The sequence below is a fragment of the Saccopteryx leptura genome, chromosome 13 (genome assembly GCF_036850995.1).
Source record: "Saccopteryx leptura isolate mSacLep1 chromosome 13, mSacLep1_pri_phased_curated, whole genome shotgun sequence".
Lineage (NCBI taxonomy): Eukaryota > Metazoa > Chordata > Mammalia > Chiroptera > Emballonuridae > Saccopteryx > Saccopteryx leptura.
In genome coordinates this window covers 48,142,913-48,164,737 of record NC_089515.1, presented here as the reverse complement: position 1 = coordinate 48,164,737, position 21,825 = coordinate 48,142,913, and the positions used below count along the sequence as shown (strand labels likewise).

At 47.5% G+C, this 21,825-nt stretch overlaps 1 protein-coding gene across 8 annotated transcripts in view; it reads right to left on the bottom strand.

Annotated features, from left to right (window-relative positions):
• Positions 1–5,272: 5,272 nt before the first annotated feature.
• Positions 5,273–21,825, bottom strand: part of SV2B (synaptic vesicle glycoprotein 2B) — a 139,809-nt gene continuing 123,256 nt past the window's right edge. For all 8 annotated transcript variants that reach the window (XM_066354713.1, XM_066354714.1, XM_066354711.1 and 5 more), the window contains 3 exons: positions 17,462–17,662; positions 13,016–13,175; positions 5,273–10,383 (listed from right to left, as the gene is read on the bottom strand). In XM_066354713.1, the coding sequence (XP_066210810.1) occupies positions 10,200–10,383; positions 13,016–13,175; positions 17,462–17,662 (545 nt within the window). In that variant the 3' untranslated portion in view covers positions 5,273–10,199. The remainder of the gene's footprint in view (positions 10,384–13,015; positions 13,176–17,461; positions 17,663–21,825) is intronic.

The window sequence follows — 21,825 nt, the reverse complement described above, 5'->3', positions numbered from 1 at the left end:
TTAAGCAACCAGCCCAGGACCTCCCAGCCTTTTCCCAGATCACACAAGTTAGGAGTAGAGCCAAGAATCTCTGGGTCCCAATGGGGCTCTCCCAGTGTATCTGCCTTTACATGGGCCAGTTTGCTGGAAAGATTTGCTCCCACGAGCTCAGCTAGGACCTTGTGTTTAAATATGGTTATTGTCAACCGTGGCCAGATAGCTCGGTTGGTTAGAGCAGTGGTCGGCAAACTCATTAGTCAACAGAGCCAAATATCAACAGTACAACGAGTGATTTTTCTTTTTAAAGCCAAATTTTTTAAACTTAAACTATCTAGGTAGGTACATTCCTTATCGAGGTAGCACCTGCATGTGGTATTTTGTGGAAAAGCCACACTCAAGGGACCAAAGAGCCGCATGTGGCTCACGAGCCGCAGTTTGCCAACCAAGGGGTTAGAGCATTTCCCCGAAGCGCAGAGGTTGTTGGTTTGATCCCCGGTCAGGGTATATACACTCTCCTACTCTCTCCCTTCCTCACTTTAAAATAAAATAAAAAATTAATAAAAATAAATAAATTAATTAAAAAATATATGGTTAAATGTCAGCAGCCCCATTCCCATATGTGGAAGAGTTTAATTTTTTCCAACACACTGTGAATATGGAAAGCACTGTTCACGCCTGCCTCCTCGTTTAATCCACGCAATTTTCGCAAATTCCCAGGCACGCCCAGAAGTCTTTGCCTATCCGTAATCACCCAGCAACAGTAAATGGTGAAGGACTGCTTCAATAAGCATGCGTGAAATGCACATCGTCTGCTAGGATGAAGACAGGTATATCTACCTGAGCACTGAATAAATGTTTGCTGAATCTGAATCTAGACAATTGTCTTCCCAAAGTAAGAAAGTCTCTCTGTTTCGGGCCCAAGCATATAACAATGGTTCAAGACACCCTGGGCCGTTCAGCAAATGTCTTCTGGGATCATCTCTACATTCAGACGCATCCTAAAGAACACAGGGAAAGCACTCGCTGTTTTGCAAAAGCTGTATTTCATTCGACTGAAACCGGAACAGAAGGCTCGCCAACCCTGGAATGCAGACATGTTTCACATTTCCAAGGTAGCTGCTGCCCTCTAGTGTTAGAGCGAGAAAGCAAACAGTAAAACTGGTAGACTCTAAATTCCGCCTCACCGCGTTTTTCACTTAATGATGTCTCAGCAATCTTATCAGGAAACCACCGGGAAACCGCTACTAGACAAGGACACTGCCCTGGGGTTGACAAGCTGTTCTCCAAAGGTTTCTATTCAGACAGTTCACACTGGCACTTCCAGACCTGTTAAAACACTGAACTGCTGCCTGACCAGGAGGTGGTGCAGTGGATAAAGCGTCGAACTGGGATGCAGAGGACCCAGGTTTGAAACCCTGAGGTCACCAGCTTCGGTCCTGGCTCATCTGGTGTGAGAAAGGCTCACCAGCTTGAGCCCAAGGTCACTGGCTTGAGCAAGGGATCACTTGGTCTGCTGTAACCCCATGGTCAGGACACATATGCGAAAGCAACCAATGAACAATTAAAGTGCCACAACAAAAAATTGATGCTTCTCATTTCTCTCCTTTCCTGCCTGTCTGTCCCTATCTGTTCCTCCCTCTGTCTCTTTCTGTCTCTGTCACAAAAAAAAAAAAGAATGAAAACACTGAACTGCTTCCATAACAACAGGCAAAAGCCTCTCTGCTCTTAGTCCCCTGGGTACCTCCACCACTACTCAAGAACCATGACCCCCCCCCCCGGACCCTCAGTGGTCCCCACAACCCCATACCCAAAACCAGAACGCTCAGCAAAGCAGGGACCTCCAGGACCCGGTCCTAGAGCTGCAGTGTTAGGTCAGCGTTCGGATCAATCCAGTGATTAAATATGTTGACCGTGACGTTTTAATTGCTACTCTCCATTCAACTACGGTGTTCATTCCTCCGTCCATGCATTATTTACGGACACCCCCTATGTCCCAGATGCTGTCTGTGTTCGTCACAACACATACAGGAAAAGGAAAGGTTCGTAAGGTCACAGCCCTGTGGAACTCTCCACACTTAAGATGGCATCTAATTTAGTTCATCTTGTCCTCGTGGTCGGGAAACATTAGCAGCTGATGACTAATCTCCACCCTGGCCTCTTGGGGAGGAAGTTCAGTGGGATGGTGATACTGCACTGTGTGCGGGCCACTGAGGGGCCAGCTTCACCTCTTCATAGCCTTCTGGGCTCTGGGGAGTCACTTTACCTTCTTACATTTCAGGTTTCCCATTGCTGAAGGGAAGAAAGTAACATTTACATTGTTAAGTTATTATAAGAATTAAAGAAGACAGTCTTTAAAAGTCATCATGCCCTGGCCGGATAGCTCAGTTGGTTAGAGCATCATCCCAAAGCACAGAGGTTGCTGGTTTGATCCCCAGTCAGGGAACATACAGGAACAGATGTATGTTCCTGTATCTCTTCTCTCTTTCCCTTCCTCTCTCGCTAAACAGTAACTAAAAATTAAAAAAAAAAAAAAAAGTCGTTACCACAGCCCTTGTCATCAAATCAGTTGTCAATAAGTGTTTGCTAATATTAAATGCATTTACCAACCAGCATATCAAATGATTCTACTACTTGAATATACTGAAGAACTAACAGGTGAAGAACAAACAGGTGTAGGTCCAGAGAAATTCTACTTTCCAGCGACGGTCAGATGGAGAAACACTTAAAGGGACAGAGAAGCTGGAGCATGAAAAATACGACAAGAAAACAAGTGACCTCAGTCATTTCACACTCGCAGCATCGGTTTAATCACTCAAGAGGCACACTCCCTATGCACGGTCCTATTTACAGACGTATCCAGACAGCTCCAGAGGGACATTTGGGAAAGATGTATTCAACCAATTGTCAGGAATTGGGTCGCGTGGCCGATCTCCTACAGGCTGCCTTTTCAGGGCTCACGGCACGTGGCTCTGTGTCCTCCTTGCGGCCTTGGGATTAGGGATGAGTCAGCACGACACAGGGCTGTGAAATGTAGACTCTGCTCATCTCAACTTGAAGGTGCTTTTCAGAAAGGCAGTGGGTTCCCAAAGAAACCTCTCCTTCCTCCCGGCTGCGTGTCAGCACATTTCGTCCGCAGTCCTGGTTTCGCAGACACCTTCTATACCTACAAACTATTCTTTACAAACCCTGCAGCACTTCCCAGGACCACAGTGGATAGAAGGTGAGAACTTTATTCAGTTTCGTTTGGAGACAGCACTATTTCCGGAGCAAACTGCCATTGTGGACATTACTACTCAACCTCACACAAAACCTACAAGGGTCTCATGTAGTCAAAGGACTGACAGCCGTTTTAAAGCAGGCTGTAAGAAAAGAGTCAAAACCACTAGTCAAACATTCAGGGGAGACCATGAACAGCTGACCATATCTGGATACCTTTTACCTCCCCCCAAAATAGACATGTCTCTAGGCTCCCTCCCACTGGAGGAGATAAAACCTCCGGTCATTGCCCTGGCCAGTTGGCTCAGCGGTAGAGCGTCGGCCTGGCGTGCGGGGGACCCAGGTTCGATTCCCGCCCAGGGCACATAGGAGAAGCGCCCATTTGCTTCTCCACTCCCCCCCACCTTCCTCTCTGTCTCTCTCTTCCCCTCCTGCAGCCAAGGCTCCATTGGAGCAAAGATGACCCAGGCGCTGGGGATGGCTCCTTGGACTCTGCCCCAGGCGCTAGAGTGGCTCTGGTCGCGGCAGAGTGACGCCCCGGAGGGGCAGAGCATCGCCCCCTGGTGGGCAGAGCGTCACCCCTGGTGGGCGTGCCGGGTGGATCCTGGTCGGGCGCATGCGGGAGTCTGTCTGACTGTCTCCCCCCCGTTTCCAGCTTCAGAAAAATACAAAAAAAAAAACAAAACCCACCTCCGGTCATCAGCATTGCTCACTGGAACCCCAAAACTGAGTCTGCACTTTCCAAGTTTAGCCTACTACTTTGGAATATAAAATTTTTTCAAAAGACTTGTCAGTATTGATCAGTAGGGAGAGATGGACCAGCACACTTAAGATGGGCTCTCCCTAGTGCCTCAACCTGCTTTATGTACCTAACCCACCACATCGAGAACAGAGAACTGGGAACACAAGTGATACAGACACTCTCTTAGTCTGTTAGGTTTGGGCACCTCCCGGATTTAGAGCGACCGGAAACCTCAAATCATATCTCAAGCAGAAAAATAACCTTAAATGCCCCTGTATTTCTGAAACCTGAAATGCACAGATCAGCTAGTTTAATATTCACCCCACTGGAAATGGAGAATTGACAAACCTGTGTTTAAACCCTTGATAAATATTTTACACTTTTACATTTTAAAAGAGCTTTTAGATTTGTATCCCTTATGTGAAAAAAAAAACAACACAAATCAAAACTGACTAATCTGTGGCATGTCTATTAAACAATAAAAACAGTTTTCATATCTATCTATATGCTGTGGGGGATATTTTTAAAAATTATTATATGTCACAAACACTTCCATCTTACTTTCCCAAAATGTTATTTTCAATAGTTGAGCTACATTTCAAAATCCTCTGTTGAACTTACTAGATATATGTCTGTTCAGGACTACCTACAAAATACTCCTTTTCTGCCTCCCTTGTCACGACCTAGGTCCTAAGCCACATCTCAGCAATGTACTATCTACATTTTCATTGCAAATCTTCAGCTTATAGTTTGAGATTGTCATCATAAACTATACAGACTGGAGGTGTCTGAAAATTATTCTGATTAAAATCATCAGTCTAGTCCCTGGCTGGTGGCTCAGTGGATAGAGTGTTGGCATGATGTATGGACACCTTGGGTTTGATTCCCAGTCAGGGCACACAGGAGAAGAGCCCATTTGCTTCTCCTCCACCCCCACCTCTTCTCTCCCTCTTCTCCTGCAGACAGTGGCTCAAATGATTCAAGCATCAGCCTCAGGGGTTACCTGGTGGATCCTGGTTGGGGCATATGCAAGAGTCTCACTATCTCTTCTCCTCCTGCAGACAGTGGCTCAAATGATTCAAGCGTCAGCCTCAGGGGTTACCTGGTGGATCCTGGTTGGGGCATATGCAAGAGTCTCAGTATCTCTTCTCCTCCTGCAGACTGTGGCTCAAATGATTCAAGTGACAACCTCAGGGGTTACCTGGTGGATCCTGGTTGGGGCATATGCAAGAGTCTCACTATCTCCCCTCCTCTCACTTAAAAAAAAAAAAAAGAAGAAGTAGAGTTTTGATCACTTTCAAATATATTTGGTGTCTAAAAATATTGGCTTTGAAGTTATTTGGGAAAAACACTTTAATAAATAAGAGTCATTCATAATTAGTTTATCAACTGCTCACCGGTTGTTTCTCTGAGCATTTTTAAGCAATCCTGTGCAATAACAGTCCAAAGTCTACTTTTCCCAGAATGCCATTTTCATAGGCTTTTTTTTGCCCCTAACCTATAGAAGTCACACATGCTGCTTTACAGAAATCTGGATTCCTGAGATTATACACGTGGAAGTGGGGTACACAGCAGTTGGTTTTGAGGAGTTTGCTTTTCCGAGCGACGGTCACTGTGAGGAGGCAACCACATTAACTTTGGCAGAAGATGTCTCCTAAAAGATCTTTGCTTTCTGAAGGAATACGTATTTATGGTCTCTGAAATGGTGTGGGATTTTAAGCCACTGGGGCCAGAGGGTGAAGGAACAGCTAAGCTTGTGTCTTCGGGTGAGATGACGAGGACTCCTAGTTCCTCAGCTCACGTCTCGAACTTTCTGGGCAGGGGGAGAGGGGCAGGTTACAGTCCTGCCGAATAGTCTCCTGCTCATTCTATAATTAACAGTGACTGCCCCACTTTTACTTCTCCTTTAACCTTGGTGGACATAGCTCTAGCCTCTGTTTCACGTCATCATTCCTCTTTTTGGAACCTCCCCGCTGTCACCAAAGCCATGCGTCTAAATTTTCCCACCGTGCCTCTGCAAATTCAACCAAGTGGCCTTTAAACGTGTCTCAAAAGTGAAGGCTCTGTGTTCAACTTAGCTTCAAATTGTTCTTATTATAAATGTGTTCTAAACCTGCTGGTTTGGGTTTTCAGTTCTTTGCCACCCAACCTAATCCTAACTAAATCCCAACTAGGTGGTCAGTGTTAGCTTGGGCAACCCCTGGAAAAGCCAGGCGTGGAGGTGGAAACGCCCTTCCCTACCAGCCAATGTTCCCGTGCGCATTCTCAACCACTATCCTTCATCCACGTAAAACTTCCCGTGAAGTTGATTCAGTAAACACTGATCAACTTCCGCAGAAAAACGAGCCAGTGAGTCTTTCCCCTTACCTGGGTGATAAAGATGAGAAATGAGCAGAGCCCCCCGAGGAAAAAAAGACATTGGAGAGGGCAACCCACGCAGAAAGCCACAGCTGATGACGTAAAGACGTAAGAATCCCCTTACAGACAGATGTGCATTTCACCCATGGTGCGGTTTGTTTTTATTGCCAATTTAACAGCCGTCCTGCCTGCTTGCTAGAAGTGAAGTGAGGTGGAAGGCGGGAGCTGTAGCCCATATTTTCACCACGGGGTCCCCAAGGGCTTAGCACAGAGACTGGCACACAGTTGGGACTCAGTAGGGACTTGTTGAATGAACAAATCCTAATTTTTCTAATCCTTCCACTCATTTTAGGAAAACCAATCAAAGGAGTGTTCAATGACTGGTCTCAGGAAATGGAAGGGAGGGGTTGCTCACATTGTCCCATTCCCCAAAGACCCTGCGGGAGGACATCAGTGACTGAGGAATTAGTCTAGAATTACAGAGAGCAGCACTGTAAGCCTTGTAACCCACTCCTAGCATAATGTGTCACCTTGGACACATCACTGGACCTTTCGAGGTCTCCCTGTGCAAAACAGTGAAAGGGCACGGTTTCTGACGCGCCTCCCCGGGGACCCTGTCAGTGCGAGAACCCAGAAGAGACCTTAGAATCTGGAAGCAATCTCTAGCCTCTGTTCTCAAAGGTTTGTTTACAATGATTTTTATTTTTATTTTTTTCATGAACTCACACAAGGTACCGGGAGACCCTGGAAATGGGGTGATGTGTAACACGACCTCAAACTCACGGGCTAAAAACGTCACAAATTGATATACCCCTTTCGCTAATCATTTTCAATACAGCAAAAGATCAAAAACGGGCATCAGGAAATGACACAGGGCAGGTGAGGCTATTAAAAGTGACTGCTCCCGAGCTGGGTGTCACAAACGCACCGTGAGCTGTGTGGACAGAGCTGCTCGCTGAGGGGGACCCTCCTTCCTTTCATTCTCCACAGAGGCCATCAGGAGTTTCTCTGGGTAGAACGCAAAATGAAAAAGACACGGGCGCCCAGGAATGTGGTACACTGCCCCTCAATATCCTGCCACAGAGACTACATTTAAAGAAGCACTTATCTCAGCAGGAGCGACAGCGTTTTTTTTTTTTTTTTTTTTGTATTTTTCCAAAGCCAGAAACGGGGAGGCAGTCAGACAGACTCCCGCATGCGCCCGACTGGGATCCACCCGGCACGCGCACCAGGGGGCGATGCTCTGCCCATCTTGGGGCATTGCTCTGCCACAATCAGAGCCATTCTAGCGCCTGAGGCAGAGGCCACAGAGCCATCCTCAGTGCCCGGGTCAACTTTGCTCCAATGGAGCCTTGGCTGCAGGAGGGGAAGAGAGAGACAGAGAGGAAGGAGAGGGGGAGGGGTGGAGAAGCAGATGGGCACTTCTCCTGTGTGCCCTGGCCGGGAATCGAACCCAGGACTCCTGCACACCAGGCCGATGCTCTACCACTGTGCCAACCGGCCAGGGCCAGGAGCGACAGCATTTAAGAGGTTGGCACGGTTCAGTGCCAGGCAATCCTTCATGGGGAAAAATGACAGAGTGTGGGTGAGATGAGAACTGCCCTTGGTTATTTAGATGGTTGGTGTAAGGAGCCAGAAAGATAATGCAGAAGTTAGCGCTTGGAAATCAAAAGTTTACCCTCAAAATTATCACAGTCACCCCAACACTAAAAATGAGTCACGTTTAGATTTAAAAGACCTGCTATAGCTCGAAAGGCAGGCTCTCACTGCCTTGTAAATGTCTTATGTGATCGCTGCTCCTTGAATCTTATTATCCCTTTGAAGACCGACGCTGTAAGGGATACAGTAATCCCAGGTTTACACAGCTCTCTTGAATGCATGAGCCACTGCATTTCAGATCCTAAGAGTGTGGCAAGTATAGTACAGCTATGTTACATCAGGCAGCTCATTCTAACGTAGCGTGTCTGTTCTGTAACTTCTATAAAGCACTGAGAGAAATATTTGTACACAAGTGGGACATTTATATATTTGGGAGAGTATCAGAATGTCACATCAGAGTGGATGTATCTTCACTGTACAGAAAAAAAAGGGGGGATAAATAGAAGTGGGCACAAGAGAAGCAGAGTAACCATTTTAAACCATTAAAACTGATCTCAACTTGAGGGTAGAAATGTGCTACAAACTTATTGTTTCCTGTCTCCCTGTTACTCCAGAGGACAACGGAGAGATGGCCCGAAGCTATCACCGGGCCCAAGCGTACCTCTAAAACAGAAAACCCTCAGTGCAGCCCTCACGACTCTGTGTTTAAGTTTTTGGAGGGAAAGTGTGGCGCCCCGCAGCACTGAGAGTGCTGCTTAGCACCTCCAAGCACGCGTTCAAGCAGGCTGATGCCCACCTGGCCTCGGGAAGTGCACCTCCGCTGTCACAAGTTCATAGCTCACCGTCCCTTCCATGCAGAGCAGTTCTGACGGATAAAGTGTTGACCCCTTCCTATGCAGTCAAGACTTTAGCCTGATGCTGACCTTTGCCGAAGTAGTTCGTCCTTGCTTCTTCACCCCACGCCCACCCCCAACTCACGTTCCAAACTGCATCTCAGGAAAGAGTCTTCTTAGGGCACTCAAGCGCAAAAAACAGATGTGACATCCACAACTCTCCCTACTCCTGTGTCGATGACATCTGTTTCCAAAGTCCTGAACCAAGACACACAGCATAGGTTCCTCAGGGGAACCTGACCGTTAAAACAATTCTGGACCCAGTGTTAATCAGGAGTGATTTACACTCTGAACAGCTGTGGCTCCATTTCCCCACCCCCTCCATCCCGCAGGCTCTCTGCCATGTTTGATTCTCACCTACAAAGACAGTGCCAGGAGCCACGGAACACTTTTCATGGTGTTGCTGGGGAAGCAGCAAAGTCAACTGTCAGCACGCAGACATGGAGTTGCAGTCTCACGCATGATCTGTGTGAGAGAGGAAAGCACTGCACCCACACGGAGCAAAGTGCCTCGCTTAAATAAACTGTCCCGGCTGAACGCGCAAGGCACCTCCTCCCCACAGCAAGTCAGATGGCTGTAAGAAATTGTGCTTGCATTTGATTAGCTCAGACCCAGTTTCCTGGGACCTTAAACATCAAATCTTCCCAAAATATGGCTATAATGCTGGCTAATATTTGCAGATATCATTTCTGCAAGTGAAACCCAAATACAGTTATGTACAAAGTTAGTTGACAGAAGACCTATCCCATTAAGTGTCTTTGAATAGATCAAACTAGGAATAAACATCACTCTTAAATGTATCATCTAAGCTCAGGATACTTGGTGGGGAGAGTAGTTTTCTAAAAAGAAGGCTCAAATATTTGTGGATGGTGGGGGGGGGGGGGTTATATCAGAGTGTCTTCACCACTATTGTGCCAATTCTCAAAGGGAAAATATGAGAGGTGATTCTTCTAGATGCAAAAATATATGTATCCTGTACTTCAAGCCCGATATTTATATGACTTTAAATTAACTTCTTGTCAAGTCGATGTTAGGTCATTGGGCTCTGAGGAACTTTATGAAGGAGTTTGAGTGTTCTCACGGTCAAATTCACTTTGAAATGCGAGTAAGTCCTGGCACCTCAGGGGGAGGGGGGGGGATGTAGACACTAGAAGGCGTTATTCCTCCTCCCCTGCCTTGGGCTGGGGACACCTGAAACCATGCATCTCTATGATGATCAGGCTGGCTCAGAACACCCCAAATCAGTCACCTGAGTTACAAACATCTTGAAGTTGCAACGGGTCCTAAACTAGGGGGCAGGTCACAAAATCAGCATCTCCCCCGACAGTATTCAGAGTCCCTGTCCCGAAGCACAGCTGCACGGAAGGTTCCGGGTGAAGCCTCTTCCAACATGTCCTGTCCGCAATGGCAGTTCACATCAGGACCTGCTCCCGGGTCTCCGGCAGACGGAGGGCAATCAGGCCTCCCCCAACGAGAGACGTGGCAGCCAGAAGGATGGGGACCACTGTGGTTATCCCAACAAAAGAAGCAAAAATGGTATTTCCCAGGATGGCTCCGAATTTGCATAACCCATTGAGGATGCCGAAGGCGGTGGCCCTGTGAAGGAAGAAAGTACATTCTGAGAGACACCAACTAGACTTCATTGGAGCACCAGCACTGGGTTCTTTCTTTGTCTTGTTGTGGGGGGAGGTGTGGTGAAGGTGTGGGGGGAAATTTTCTGTCCTGAAATCTAAAAGCCATATATTCTCATTTCAGTCAAATTCGGAAATACAGACTCACATGAAGATGCAGGGATAAATAACCGCACCACTGAACAGCAATCGCCGTTATTAACATTGTGGAGTATTTCCTTCAAATTTATTTCTTTTTCTTTTCAAATATATTTCTTTTTAAAATTCCCACAGGTAATACATGCATATTATGAAATACGGAAAGAAAGAATAAGAACGAGGCAGAAAGTGTAAATGTTCCCCCTCCTTATTGATATCCTCGACCCTCTTGTAACAGACTTTTAGTGTGTCTAACTAGCATTTCTCCAAATGTAAGACTACATTTCCCAGATTCCTCTGCTGCTGCTGAGTGCAGTCATGTGACTAGAATTTGGCCAATAGGATGTAAGTGGAGGTTCCTGAGAAACTTCCCTAAGAGATGTTCCATTTGCTCTCTTCTCTTTCATCCTTTTTCCTTCCATCCTGCTTCCTGGGATGGGTGTCATCTTGGGCCATGGCTGAGATCATGAAATGGAGAAAAATAAGGTATAGAAAGAGCCTGCTGCACCTGCTCTGGACATCTACAGGAGATGAAAATAAAATGGCCACTTTCCCAAAGCTGCAGTTTTAGGGGATTTCTGTCTTCCACAGCAGAACCTAACCCTAATTATTACCCCTCAACCCCCTTCCCACTAATAACTATTACTGACCATCTAACCTTTCTTGACTTCATCTGTATACAGAGACAATATTCCTAGCTCCCTCTCTCCCCAACTGAAATCAAATGTTTCTTTTTCAGACTACAAATTTACTAAGAATGTGGTGGCATATTTATACTGGAAAAAAAAATTTTTCATTTTCATTTCCATAACTGTACCACACTACACCCTTATAGTCACTACCCCCAATGCCAGCCTTTTGTTCTCTTGGATAATTTTACAATTTTCCTTTTCCGAATAAGCTCTTGATTAATTTTCTCAAGTTCCTGGAGGTGGGAGGTGGGGCATCTCATAGAATTTGGAATGGACTTTGTAAAGTTTGAGAAAAACTAAAGAAGATCTGACGTTTTTGTAAGATTCAATCTTCTTAGAATTCAATAAGGCATCTCCTGACATGATTTAAGTCGTCTTTTATATCTCTCAGCAAAGCTTTATGGTTTTCTTCACATAAGTGTTTCACCTTCCTCACCAAAGTGATTCCTGGATATTATATGATTTCTGCTGTTATGAAATGTATTTCGATTTTAAGTTTAATTTTTTTAAATATATTTTAAAGTCTATACATTATTAAGTGAATTTTATTACTGACACCTTACCAGATCCTTTTATTATTTCTAGTAGTCTCTTTAGTTCATTCTCTTGGGGTTCCTAAATTTGAACTGGCATCCCATGTAAATAATGAATGTTTCTCTCCCCTTACTCTGTTTTTTTTTTTTTTTAAACAGTGAGAGGAAGGGAGGCAAAGACAGACTCCCGCATGCGCTCCCACAGGATCCACCTGGCAAACCCACTGGGGGGCAGTGCTCTGTCCATCTGTGGCATTGCGCCATTGCTCAGCAACCAAACTCTTCTTAGTGCCTGAGGTGGAGGCCATGGAGCCATCCTCAGTACCCAGGGCTAACCTGCTCCAATCATCCATGGCTGCAGGAGGAGAAGAAAAAGAGAGCGAGAGATAGAGAGAGAGAGAGAGAGAAGCAAAGGAAGAAGGGGTGGAGAAGCAGATGGGTGCTTCTTCTGTGTGCCCTGACTGGCAATCAAACCTGGGACATTAACACACTGGGCCGATGCTCTACTACTGAGCCAACCACACAGGGCCTCCTCTTACTCTTTGTAAAAGTTAGGAGTTCAGGGTGTGGCAGGCTCTGCTTTTCCATAGCAACCTACAGCCTGTACAGCTGTCACTAATTTAGGGGTTTGTTTTCGTGCCTTCCACACCACTTTACAGTCCTTTCTGACCATGGGTCCCCTTTATCTGCTGTTCTCAAATTCCCAGTTCCTCCTCTGGGAGGAGAAACAACTGATAAGTAATGGCCTTGCCCCAATGCCTTTAAACCACGTCTTTCCTCATGTGGCTTGTGAAAATAAGAGTACACCCTGGGCCGCCCGCCCTGTTCCCTGCAGCTGCCCCAGACCACCATGCTGCACCCCTCCTTCCTTTCCCTCACCTGTGTTCACCTGGTTATTCAGCTTTTTACTTTATCTCCCTTTGGAAGGCTTATTCTCACCTCTTCGTGGTTGCTTGATGCTTATGGTATCTCCCTCTTTCTTTCCCTCCTGGACATAGTTTAGGCTTATCGTTTGCCTCTTGGCTGTCTACCTCACCCTATTAAGCCTTAGCTCACCCACTTTCAAGCCTATGCCAACCCCCACACAAGAGAAACTCAAACACCTCATTGGAGTAGCATTTGGCCCATGGGACTCCAGGAAGATCAAGGCGGACGGGGTCCAGGATCCTGGAGCAGGTGGATTTCTAGCTCAAGCCCAAACAAGCCCCAGAGAGGAACCCAGGGAAGCACTGACCTCTGGTTGGTGGGATACAGCTCCACCGTGATCACATCCAGAGCATTCCAGGCAGCTATGCTTGTCCCACAGAACAGGCACTGCCAGCCGATCATCGCGGACTCGCTGTTGCCAAAGAACAGGAAGAAGCAGCAGACTGCCGAGGTCAGCATGGAGCCACCTGTCGAGGGAGGTCAAGGGCCGAAAGAAACATGAAGCCCATGTCTCGAACAAGACTGTCCCCCACAGGTCCTGCCCCATCTTCCGTCCCCTCGGGTACACATGAAATAACAGGTTACCTCCAGGCAAAGGTCTGTCTCTACACAGAGAACACGGCTCAAACCCTCACATGGAACCTGGCCATGGAATTAGAGCCCTCTGCATGGGTCACATCAGCAGAGTTATCCTAGGGGAAGAATTTTTTAATTGTCACTCTGTGGTACTGCTTAGCCCAGAATCACTGGGGACCAGGTAGATGAGGGGTTACTTAACAGTCTATTCTATGCCAGACATTCTTCTAGATGCTTGAGATACATCATTATAAAAGAAAAACGTGGCCCTGGCCAGTGACTAAGTAGACAGAGTTTCGGCCCAGTGTGTGGATGTCCCGGGTTCGATTCCCAGTCAGGGCACACAGGAGAAGCGCCCGTCTGCAACACATCTCTGTGCAGCGTCTTGTGTGCTCATCCCTCCAAGTCGTCTCCATCCACCACCACTTACCCCCCACACCCTCCTCCATCTCCCTCTCCTGGCAGTCACCACACTGTTGTCTGGGTCCAGGAGTTTTTTCTTTTTTTTTTTTTTGTCCTTTTTTGTTTAATCTCTCCACCCCATTACCCAGCAAACCCCCCCCCCCACAGCTGTCAGCCTGCTTTCTATGAGTCTGTCTCTATTTTGCTCATCAGTTGATTATTATTTTTCATTAGATTCCACATATGAGTGAAGTCATATGGAAAGGCAATCTCAAAACAGGTCACCCCCGTCCCATCGAGACAGTCACTGAGCATCTCTTATTTCCTGGGTACTGAGGACCCCAGCTGGCCCGCTGTGTGCCACTTAGCCACTCACTAAAGGCAAAGGGACACAAACAGGCCACGGTCTGAGCTCTTCACTAGCTTTCAATGTAGTTCTTCACAATCGAGATCAGAGACAAACTACACATATTAGTAAAAGAGTAAGATAGAAAGAATGATTGTATACTGGTTCCAGATATCCAGTTTGGGGGAATGGCTTTGTCTAGCACTACAGAAATCAAAGATGCATTCACGGTGAGAAGAAGTGCTTCAGCGGTGAGGAAAGGATGTCCCCTCTCTCCCCGCCCAGCCTGCTTCCTGTGCCCAGACCTCCCTCTGCCCCCCACATGGGACTGCGCGGCCGGTCGCAGGCAGCTGGCCGTTCTTGTTCGCATGTGCACCCACACCCACTCCACCCCTTGTACACCTTTCCTTCCAGAGAACTTCCTCAGCCACTCCAGGACCTGCCCACAGACTGCGCTGTCGGACCCTGGAACTCCAAAGGCCAATGACAGGAGGGCACAAGTGTCGCACACCTGCTCTCACACACCTTATCTCACTGGAGCACACAGAGGTCTTAGTTTCCCGCTTCTAAAACAGAAGCTCAGACGGGGAAGGGAAGTTGTGTGGACTCGCCAGGTGAACGTGCAGCCGCTGGCCTTGTGCCCGATGCTGCCTGTAGCACCTGCTGCTGCAGAGCTCAGTGCTGCGGACTGAGCTAGGACAGGGGCCGTCTTCATCGGTTCCGGTCGAGTTCAGCAGCACTGCTGAGTGACAACTGCGTGGCAGACACCATGCTGGGCGCAGGTGTAACAGAAGTTGGTAAGCCTCTGCCCTTCCCCCAGTGGGCTTCTGGTCTAGCCAGGGCACCTGTGCCTCTAACGGGGAGTACGGCTCAATCTGCCATGCCTAAGAGTTGACTTTGCCCCCACCATAAGATTAAAAGGCTGGCCCTGGCTGGTTGGCTCAGCGGTAGAGTGTTGGCCTGGCGTGCGGGGGACCCGGGTTCGATTCCCGGCCAGGGCACATAGGAGAAGCGCCCCATTTGCTTCTCCACCCCCCCTCCTTCCTCTCTGTCTCTCTCTTCCCCTCCCGCAGCCAAGGCTCCATTGGAGCAGAGATGGCCCGGGCGCTGAGGATGGCTCCTTGGCCTCTGCCCCAGGCGCTAGACTGGCTCTGGTTGCAATGGAGCAATGACCCAGATGGGCAGAGCATCGCCCCCTGGTGGGCATGCCGGGTGGATCCCAGTGGGGTGCATGTGGGAGTACCTCCCTGCTTCTCACTTCAGAAAAATACAAAAAAAAAAAAAAAGATTGCCCTCCCATGAAGACGTGGTCCATTCACTCTTCTCTGACAAAATGACTCAGATTGAGTCTGTCTCCCTGGAAGATCTGCTGCTAGGAACCGTGGTATTAATTTTTTTTTTCTTTCATTTTTCTGAAGCTGGAAACAGGGAGAGACAGTCAGACAGACTCTCGCATGCGCCCGACCGGGATCCACCCGGCACGCCCACCAGGGGCGACGCTCTGCCCACCAGGGGGCGATGCTCTGCCCATCCTGGGCGTCGTCATGTTGCGACCAGAGCCACTCTAGCGCCTGAGGCAGAGGCCACAGAGCCATCCCCAGCGCCCGGGCCATCTTTGCTCCAATGGAGCCTTGACTGCGGGAGGGGAAGAGAGAGACAAAGAAGAAAGCGCGGCGGAGGGGTGGAGAAGCAAATGGGCGCTTCTCCTGTGTGCCCTGGCCGGGAATCGAACCCGGGTCCTCCGCATGCTAGGCCGACGCTCTACCGCTGAGCCAACCGGCCGGGGCCCCGTGGTATTAATTTTACTGAGCAACGACGTCCTTAGGTCTCATTAGTGAGTTGTCTGCCTCCCTAGCCCTGGCTCTGACTCATATTCTAACAGACGTTTTCTCTGGCCCTGGGTGTATATACTTTCTTGTTCACCATGGGTGGCATGTGTTTCTGTAACAAACTGCTTTGAATCCAGCAGAATGAAGCAACACAGACATGGGTGTAGCTACCACTTTTGAGAACATGCAATGCACCAACCACGACCATGGCTACATCATGTTCAATCCTCACAAACCTACAGGTTAGTTGGAAATATCCCCATTCTACAGATAAGGACACCGAGGCCCGTAAAAGTGAAGGACCATGTTCAAAGTCAAACAGTCTTTGGAGGATAGCATTCCAACGGGAGTCTGTCCAATTCCAAAACCAAAGTGTGACCACTATTAAATAATAATAATGCAACATCTTAAAGCACTAAACAAAATCAAAGCTCACTTAAGAAGGAACATTTTATGGCCAACAGATATATGAAAAGATGCTCATCTTCTTTAGTTATTAGAGAAATGCAAATCAAAACTTCAATGAGATACCACCTCACACCTGTTAGATTAGCTATTATTAACAAGACAGGTAATAGCAAATGTTGGAGAGGCTGTGGAGAAAAAGGAACCCTCATCCACTGTTGGTAGGAATGTAAAGTAGTACAAGCATTATGGAAGAAAGTATGGTGGTTCCTCAAAAAACTGAAAATAGAACTACCTTATGACCCAGCAATCCCTCTACTGGGTATATACCCCCAAAACTCAGAAACATTGATACGTAAAGACACATGCAGCCCCATGTTCATTGCAGCATTGTTCACAGTGGCCAGGACATGGAAACAACCAAAAAGCCCGTCAATAGATGACTGGATAAAGAAGATGTGGCACATATACACTATGGAATACTACTCAGCCATAAGAAATGATGACATTGGATCATTTACAGCAAAATGGTGGGATCTTGATAACATTATACGAAGTGAAATAAGTAAATCAGAAAAAACCAGGAACTGCATTATTCCATACGTAGGTGGGACATAAAAGTGAGACTAAGAGACATTGATAAGAGTGTGGTGGTTACGGGGGGAGGGGGAAAGGGAGAGGGGAAGGGGGAGGGGAAAGGGCACAAAGAAAACTAGATAGAAGGTGACAGAGGACAATCTGACTTTGGGTGATGGGTATGCAACATAATTGAACGACAAGATAACCTGGACATGTTATCTTTGAATATATGTATCCTGATTTATTGATGTCGCCCCATTAAAAAAATAAAATTATTAAAAATTAAAAAAAAAAGGAACATTTTATATATTTTTCTGACAACCTTACAAAGCATGTAGAAGAGATATAGCTAATATCCCTATTAAAGCACTAATGAAATAAGTGGTTGTCACAGAATTGGCGCTAGGAAATGGAGATGGCCCCCTGGTCTCAGACCACCCCCATGCGGCCCTGGGACTGCATCGATGTGCCCCTTCGACTCCATTCCAGCGGATTCTCTCTTACCCATGTGGTTTCCTGTGCAAGATTCCTTTAGGAAAAATGCAAAATTCCATGTACACTGTAAGTCATAGCCTTGGCCCACGGGAGTCCAGAGGCGGCGTCCCTAACCACTCACCGATCATCTTGAGCCTTCCGACTCTGTCCATGAGCAGGGCAGAGATGATGTTCCCCGGGAGGACAGACAGGCTGCCGAGGAAGCTGACGAGGTAAATCAGGAAGTCGTTATCCTGCTCAAAGTCCATGTGACAGCCCTCCTTCTGTTCCAGAAAGGTGGAGTTGATGAACCGGCAGTTGATGAACTTATGCTTGTAGAGGTCTGGGGGAGAGAAAGAAACTTGGGGTTCACGCAAAGTGGAAGTGGAGAGACGGCATTGGGGGGACTCAGGGCAGAGGCAGGGATGAAGTTATGCCCCTCCCATGGGCGGGTTGCCACGGCCTCTGGCAATCAGACAGTCTCAAAGTCAAGGTGGCGTTTGCCAAGGTATGGATGAAGTGAGAAACCTCTACCCAGGTGATGCCCTGTTCAACTTCCTGTCAGCAGGGGGAAATGAAATGAACATTCACTGAGGGGTGTGTTTAAATCAGGGGTCCCCAAACTTTTTACACAGGGAGCCAGTTCACTGTCCCTCAGACCGTTGGAGGGCCGGACTATAAAAAAACTATAAACAAATCCCTATGCACACTGCACATATCTTATTTTAAAGTAAAAAAACCAAAATGGGAACAAATACAATATTTAAAATAAAGAACAAGTAAATTTAAATCAACAAACTGACCAGTATTTCAATGGGAACTATGGGCCTGCTTTTGGCTAATGAGATGGTCAATGTGCTCCTCTCACTGACCACCAATGAAAGAGGTGCCTCTTCCAGAAGTGTGGCGGGGGCCGGATAAATGGCCTCAGGGGGCCGCATGTGGCCTGCGGGCAGTAGTTTGGGGACCCCTGGTTTAAATACAGCCTCTCTGAAGCCACATTTCGTCCTCGAGGCTGACAGTGTATAGAAGCTGGAGACCAAAGAGTTAGGTTCAGATTGAGCCGACCACTTCCGAGCTCGTATAGAAATCTGAATATTCTTCAAAATGAAAATACCTTGGTCAGTGGCTTTCAGGGTGGGGGTACAGGAGGCCAGAGCAGGAGAGATGAACAGGGGAGCACAGAGGATTTTTAGAAGAGTGAAAATACTCTTTGTAGTACTATAGTGATGGATACAATCATTGTCATTATACATTTGTCCGAGCCGATGTGTAGCACCAAGTATATAATGTATAACACCAGGCATACAATGTGTAACACCAAGAATGAACCCGAATGTGAACTACGGACTTTGGGTGATAACGGTGTGTCAATGCAGGTTCATCGACTGTAACAAATGAACCGCTCTAGTGAGGGTGTCGGCATGTGAGAGGCAAGTGTGGGTGTGGAGGTTTATGGGCCTCTCTGTGCCTTCCTTCTAATTTTTTTGTAAACCCAAAATGTCTCTTTTTTTTTTTTTTTTTTTTTTTTTTAATTTTTCTGAAGCTGGAAACAGGGAGAGACAGTCAGACAGACTCCCGCATGCGCCCGACCGGGATCCACCCGGCACGCCCACCATGGGGCGGCGCTCTGCCCACCAGGGGGCGATGCTCTGCCCATCCTGGGCGTCGCCATGTTGCGACCAGAGCCACTCTAGCGCCTGGGGCAGAGGCCACAGAGCCATCCCCAGCGCCCGGGCCATCTTTGCTCCAATGGAGCCTTGGCTGCGGGAGGGGAAGAGAGAGACAGAGAGGAAAGCGCGGCGGAGGGGTGGAGAAGCAAATGGGCGCTTCTCCTGTGTGCCCTGGCCGGGAATCGAACCCGGGTCCTCCGCACGCTAGGCCGACGCTCTACCGCTGAGCCAACCGGCCAGGGCCAAAATGTCTCTTAAAAAAAAAAGTCTTGAAAAAAATAGCCACCTGACCGGTGGTAGTGTAGTGGACCTGGCATGCTGAGGTCCCAGGTTCAAAACCCTGACATCGCCAGCTTGCTTGAGGGTGAGCTTCCCTACTTGAGTGTGGGGTCACCAGCTTGAGCGTGGGATCATCAGAATGATTCCATGGTCGCAGGCTTAAGCCCAAAGGTCACTGGCTTAAAGCCCAAAGTCGCTGGCTTGAACAAGGGGTCATTGGCTCGGCTGGAGCCCCCCCCCCCCCCGCCCACCCAGGTCAAGGCACACATGAGAAAGCAATCAATGAACAACTAAGGTGCTGCAAGTATGAGCTGATGCTTCTCATTGCTCTCCCTTCCTGTCTGTCTGTCTCTCTCTCTCTTCCTGTCTCTCTCTTTCTCTGGCTAAAAAAATAAAATAAAATAAAAAGTCATTTGCTTTGAAATCAGTTCCCACGTCCCCACGTCTCTGACACCTTCTAACACCAGCCCTCAGGAAACCTGGGTTTGGGGACCTGACTCTGGTGCTACTGCACCTCTTTACCCTCCCTGAACCTCCACCTACAGAATTAGAGGAGGACCCTATTGTCTCCAAGGAGGAGGGCCCTATTGTCTCCGCCGCTTCCCAGCTTTGACGTCTCGTGACTGCGAGAGTCTGCAGAAATCCCTGTGTCAAAAGTATGCAAACCGGGCCTGACCTGTGGTGGCGCAGTGGATAAAGCGTCGACCTGGAAATGCTGAGGTCGCCGGTTCAAAACCCTGGGCTTGCCTGGTCAAGGCACATATGGGAGTTGATGCTTCCTGCTCCTCCCCCTGTTCTCTCTCTATCTCTCCTTCTCTCTCTCTCTCCCCCCTCTCTCTCTAATAAAAATGAATAAATAAAATCTAAAGAAAAAAAAGTAAATTAATAAAAATAAAAAAAAACTTGAAAGAAGAATAAATATGCCAGGTTTTACTAACAAATAGGAATGCCTAGAACTTATTATTATTATTATTATTATTATTATTATTATTACTATTGAAGTTCAGGCTTTAAAAAGTCATTTAGGAAGGTAAGTCCCATCCTAGATTATTAGAGACAGGGGTATTGGGAGACAACCTATTGAACGTTTGGAGGCTGACAGCGTGGACGGAAGGACATTCTCACATGACTGTCCCTCGGTGCCGATGCCAGAGACAAAGCAGTGATCTGGACGTGATGCAAGGAGTTCAGCAGAAAGATCCCAGACTTCCCAGCCAAACAGCGGAGAAAGGATTCCAAGCTCCATCCACTTGCACGCTGCGGCCCTGCGCTAGTAACTTAAGCCTCGGTTTCCTTAGCTATAAGGTGGAGCTAATAGCAGTGGTCCCCAACCTTTTTTGGGCCACGGACTGGTTTAATGTCAGAAAATATTTTCACGGACCGGCCTTTAGGGTGGGGCGGATAAATGTATCATGTGACCAAGACAAGCGTCCAAGAGTGAGTCTTAGACGGATTTAACAGAGGGAAATCTGGTCATTTTTTAAAAATAAAACATTGTCCAGATTTAAATAGAAATAAAACGGAAATAATGTAAGTTATTTATTCTTTCTCTGAGGACCGGTACCAAATGGCCCACGGCCCAGTACCGGTCTATGGCCCGGGGGTTGGGGATCACTGGCTAATAGGACATTTCTCCCTTGGGATAATGTAGGTAAAACACCTGGTGCCGCTCAGGTAGTGTCCTTCGAGCCCAATTCCACCTGCTGTGTTATTAACATACACCGAGAACAGTAAAAACAAGGAGTGAGGAACTGGGGGAATTTAGTGATTTTGTGTGTGTGTGTGTGACAGAGACAGAGAGAGTCAGAGAGAGGGACAGATAGGGACAGACAGACAGGAAGGGAGAGAGATGAGAAGCATCAGTTCTTCATTGCGGCACCTTAGTTGTTCATTAATTGCTTTCTCATATGTGCCTTGACTGGGGGCTACAGCAGACCGAGTGACCCCTTGCTCAAGCCAATGACCTTGGGCTCAAGCTGGGGAGCCTTGCTCAAACCAGATCTGCCTGCACTGAAGCCGGCGACCTCAGGGTCTCGAACCTGGGTCCTCTGCGTCCCAGTGCGACGCTCTATCCACTGCGCCACTACCTGGTCAGGCATGATTTTTTTTAATCATAGAAATTTCAAATGATGTGATTTTAAAATATCCTTATCATTTTACTTCATGCAGAAAGCTTGGGAAAAATACAAGTTTATCTTTCCCTTGACTGTCACGATACCACAAGTCTTGAATTTTGCAAGTTTCAAACGAGGCAAGGATTCCAAGAATGCACTTTGTGGGCAAAACACAGTCCTCCTGGAATCATATTGTTATCTGTGTCATACTTTGTTCCTACCCACAACCACGAGCATATATAGAGCAACAGCCCCACTGAAATCGGAACACTCACCAGAGCTTTTAATTCTTTTACATGTGATAAAAACTGGGGTGCAGACAATTTAAATGCTTTAGTAAAGACTGTGCTTGGCCCTGGCCAGTTGGCTCAGTGGCAGAGTGTCAGCCTGGCATGTGGATGTCCTGGGTTTGATTACCAGTCAGGGCACACAGGAGAAGC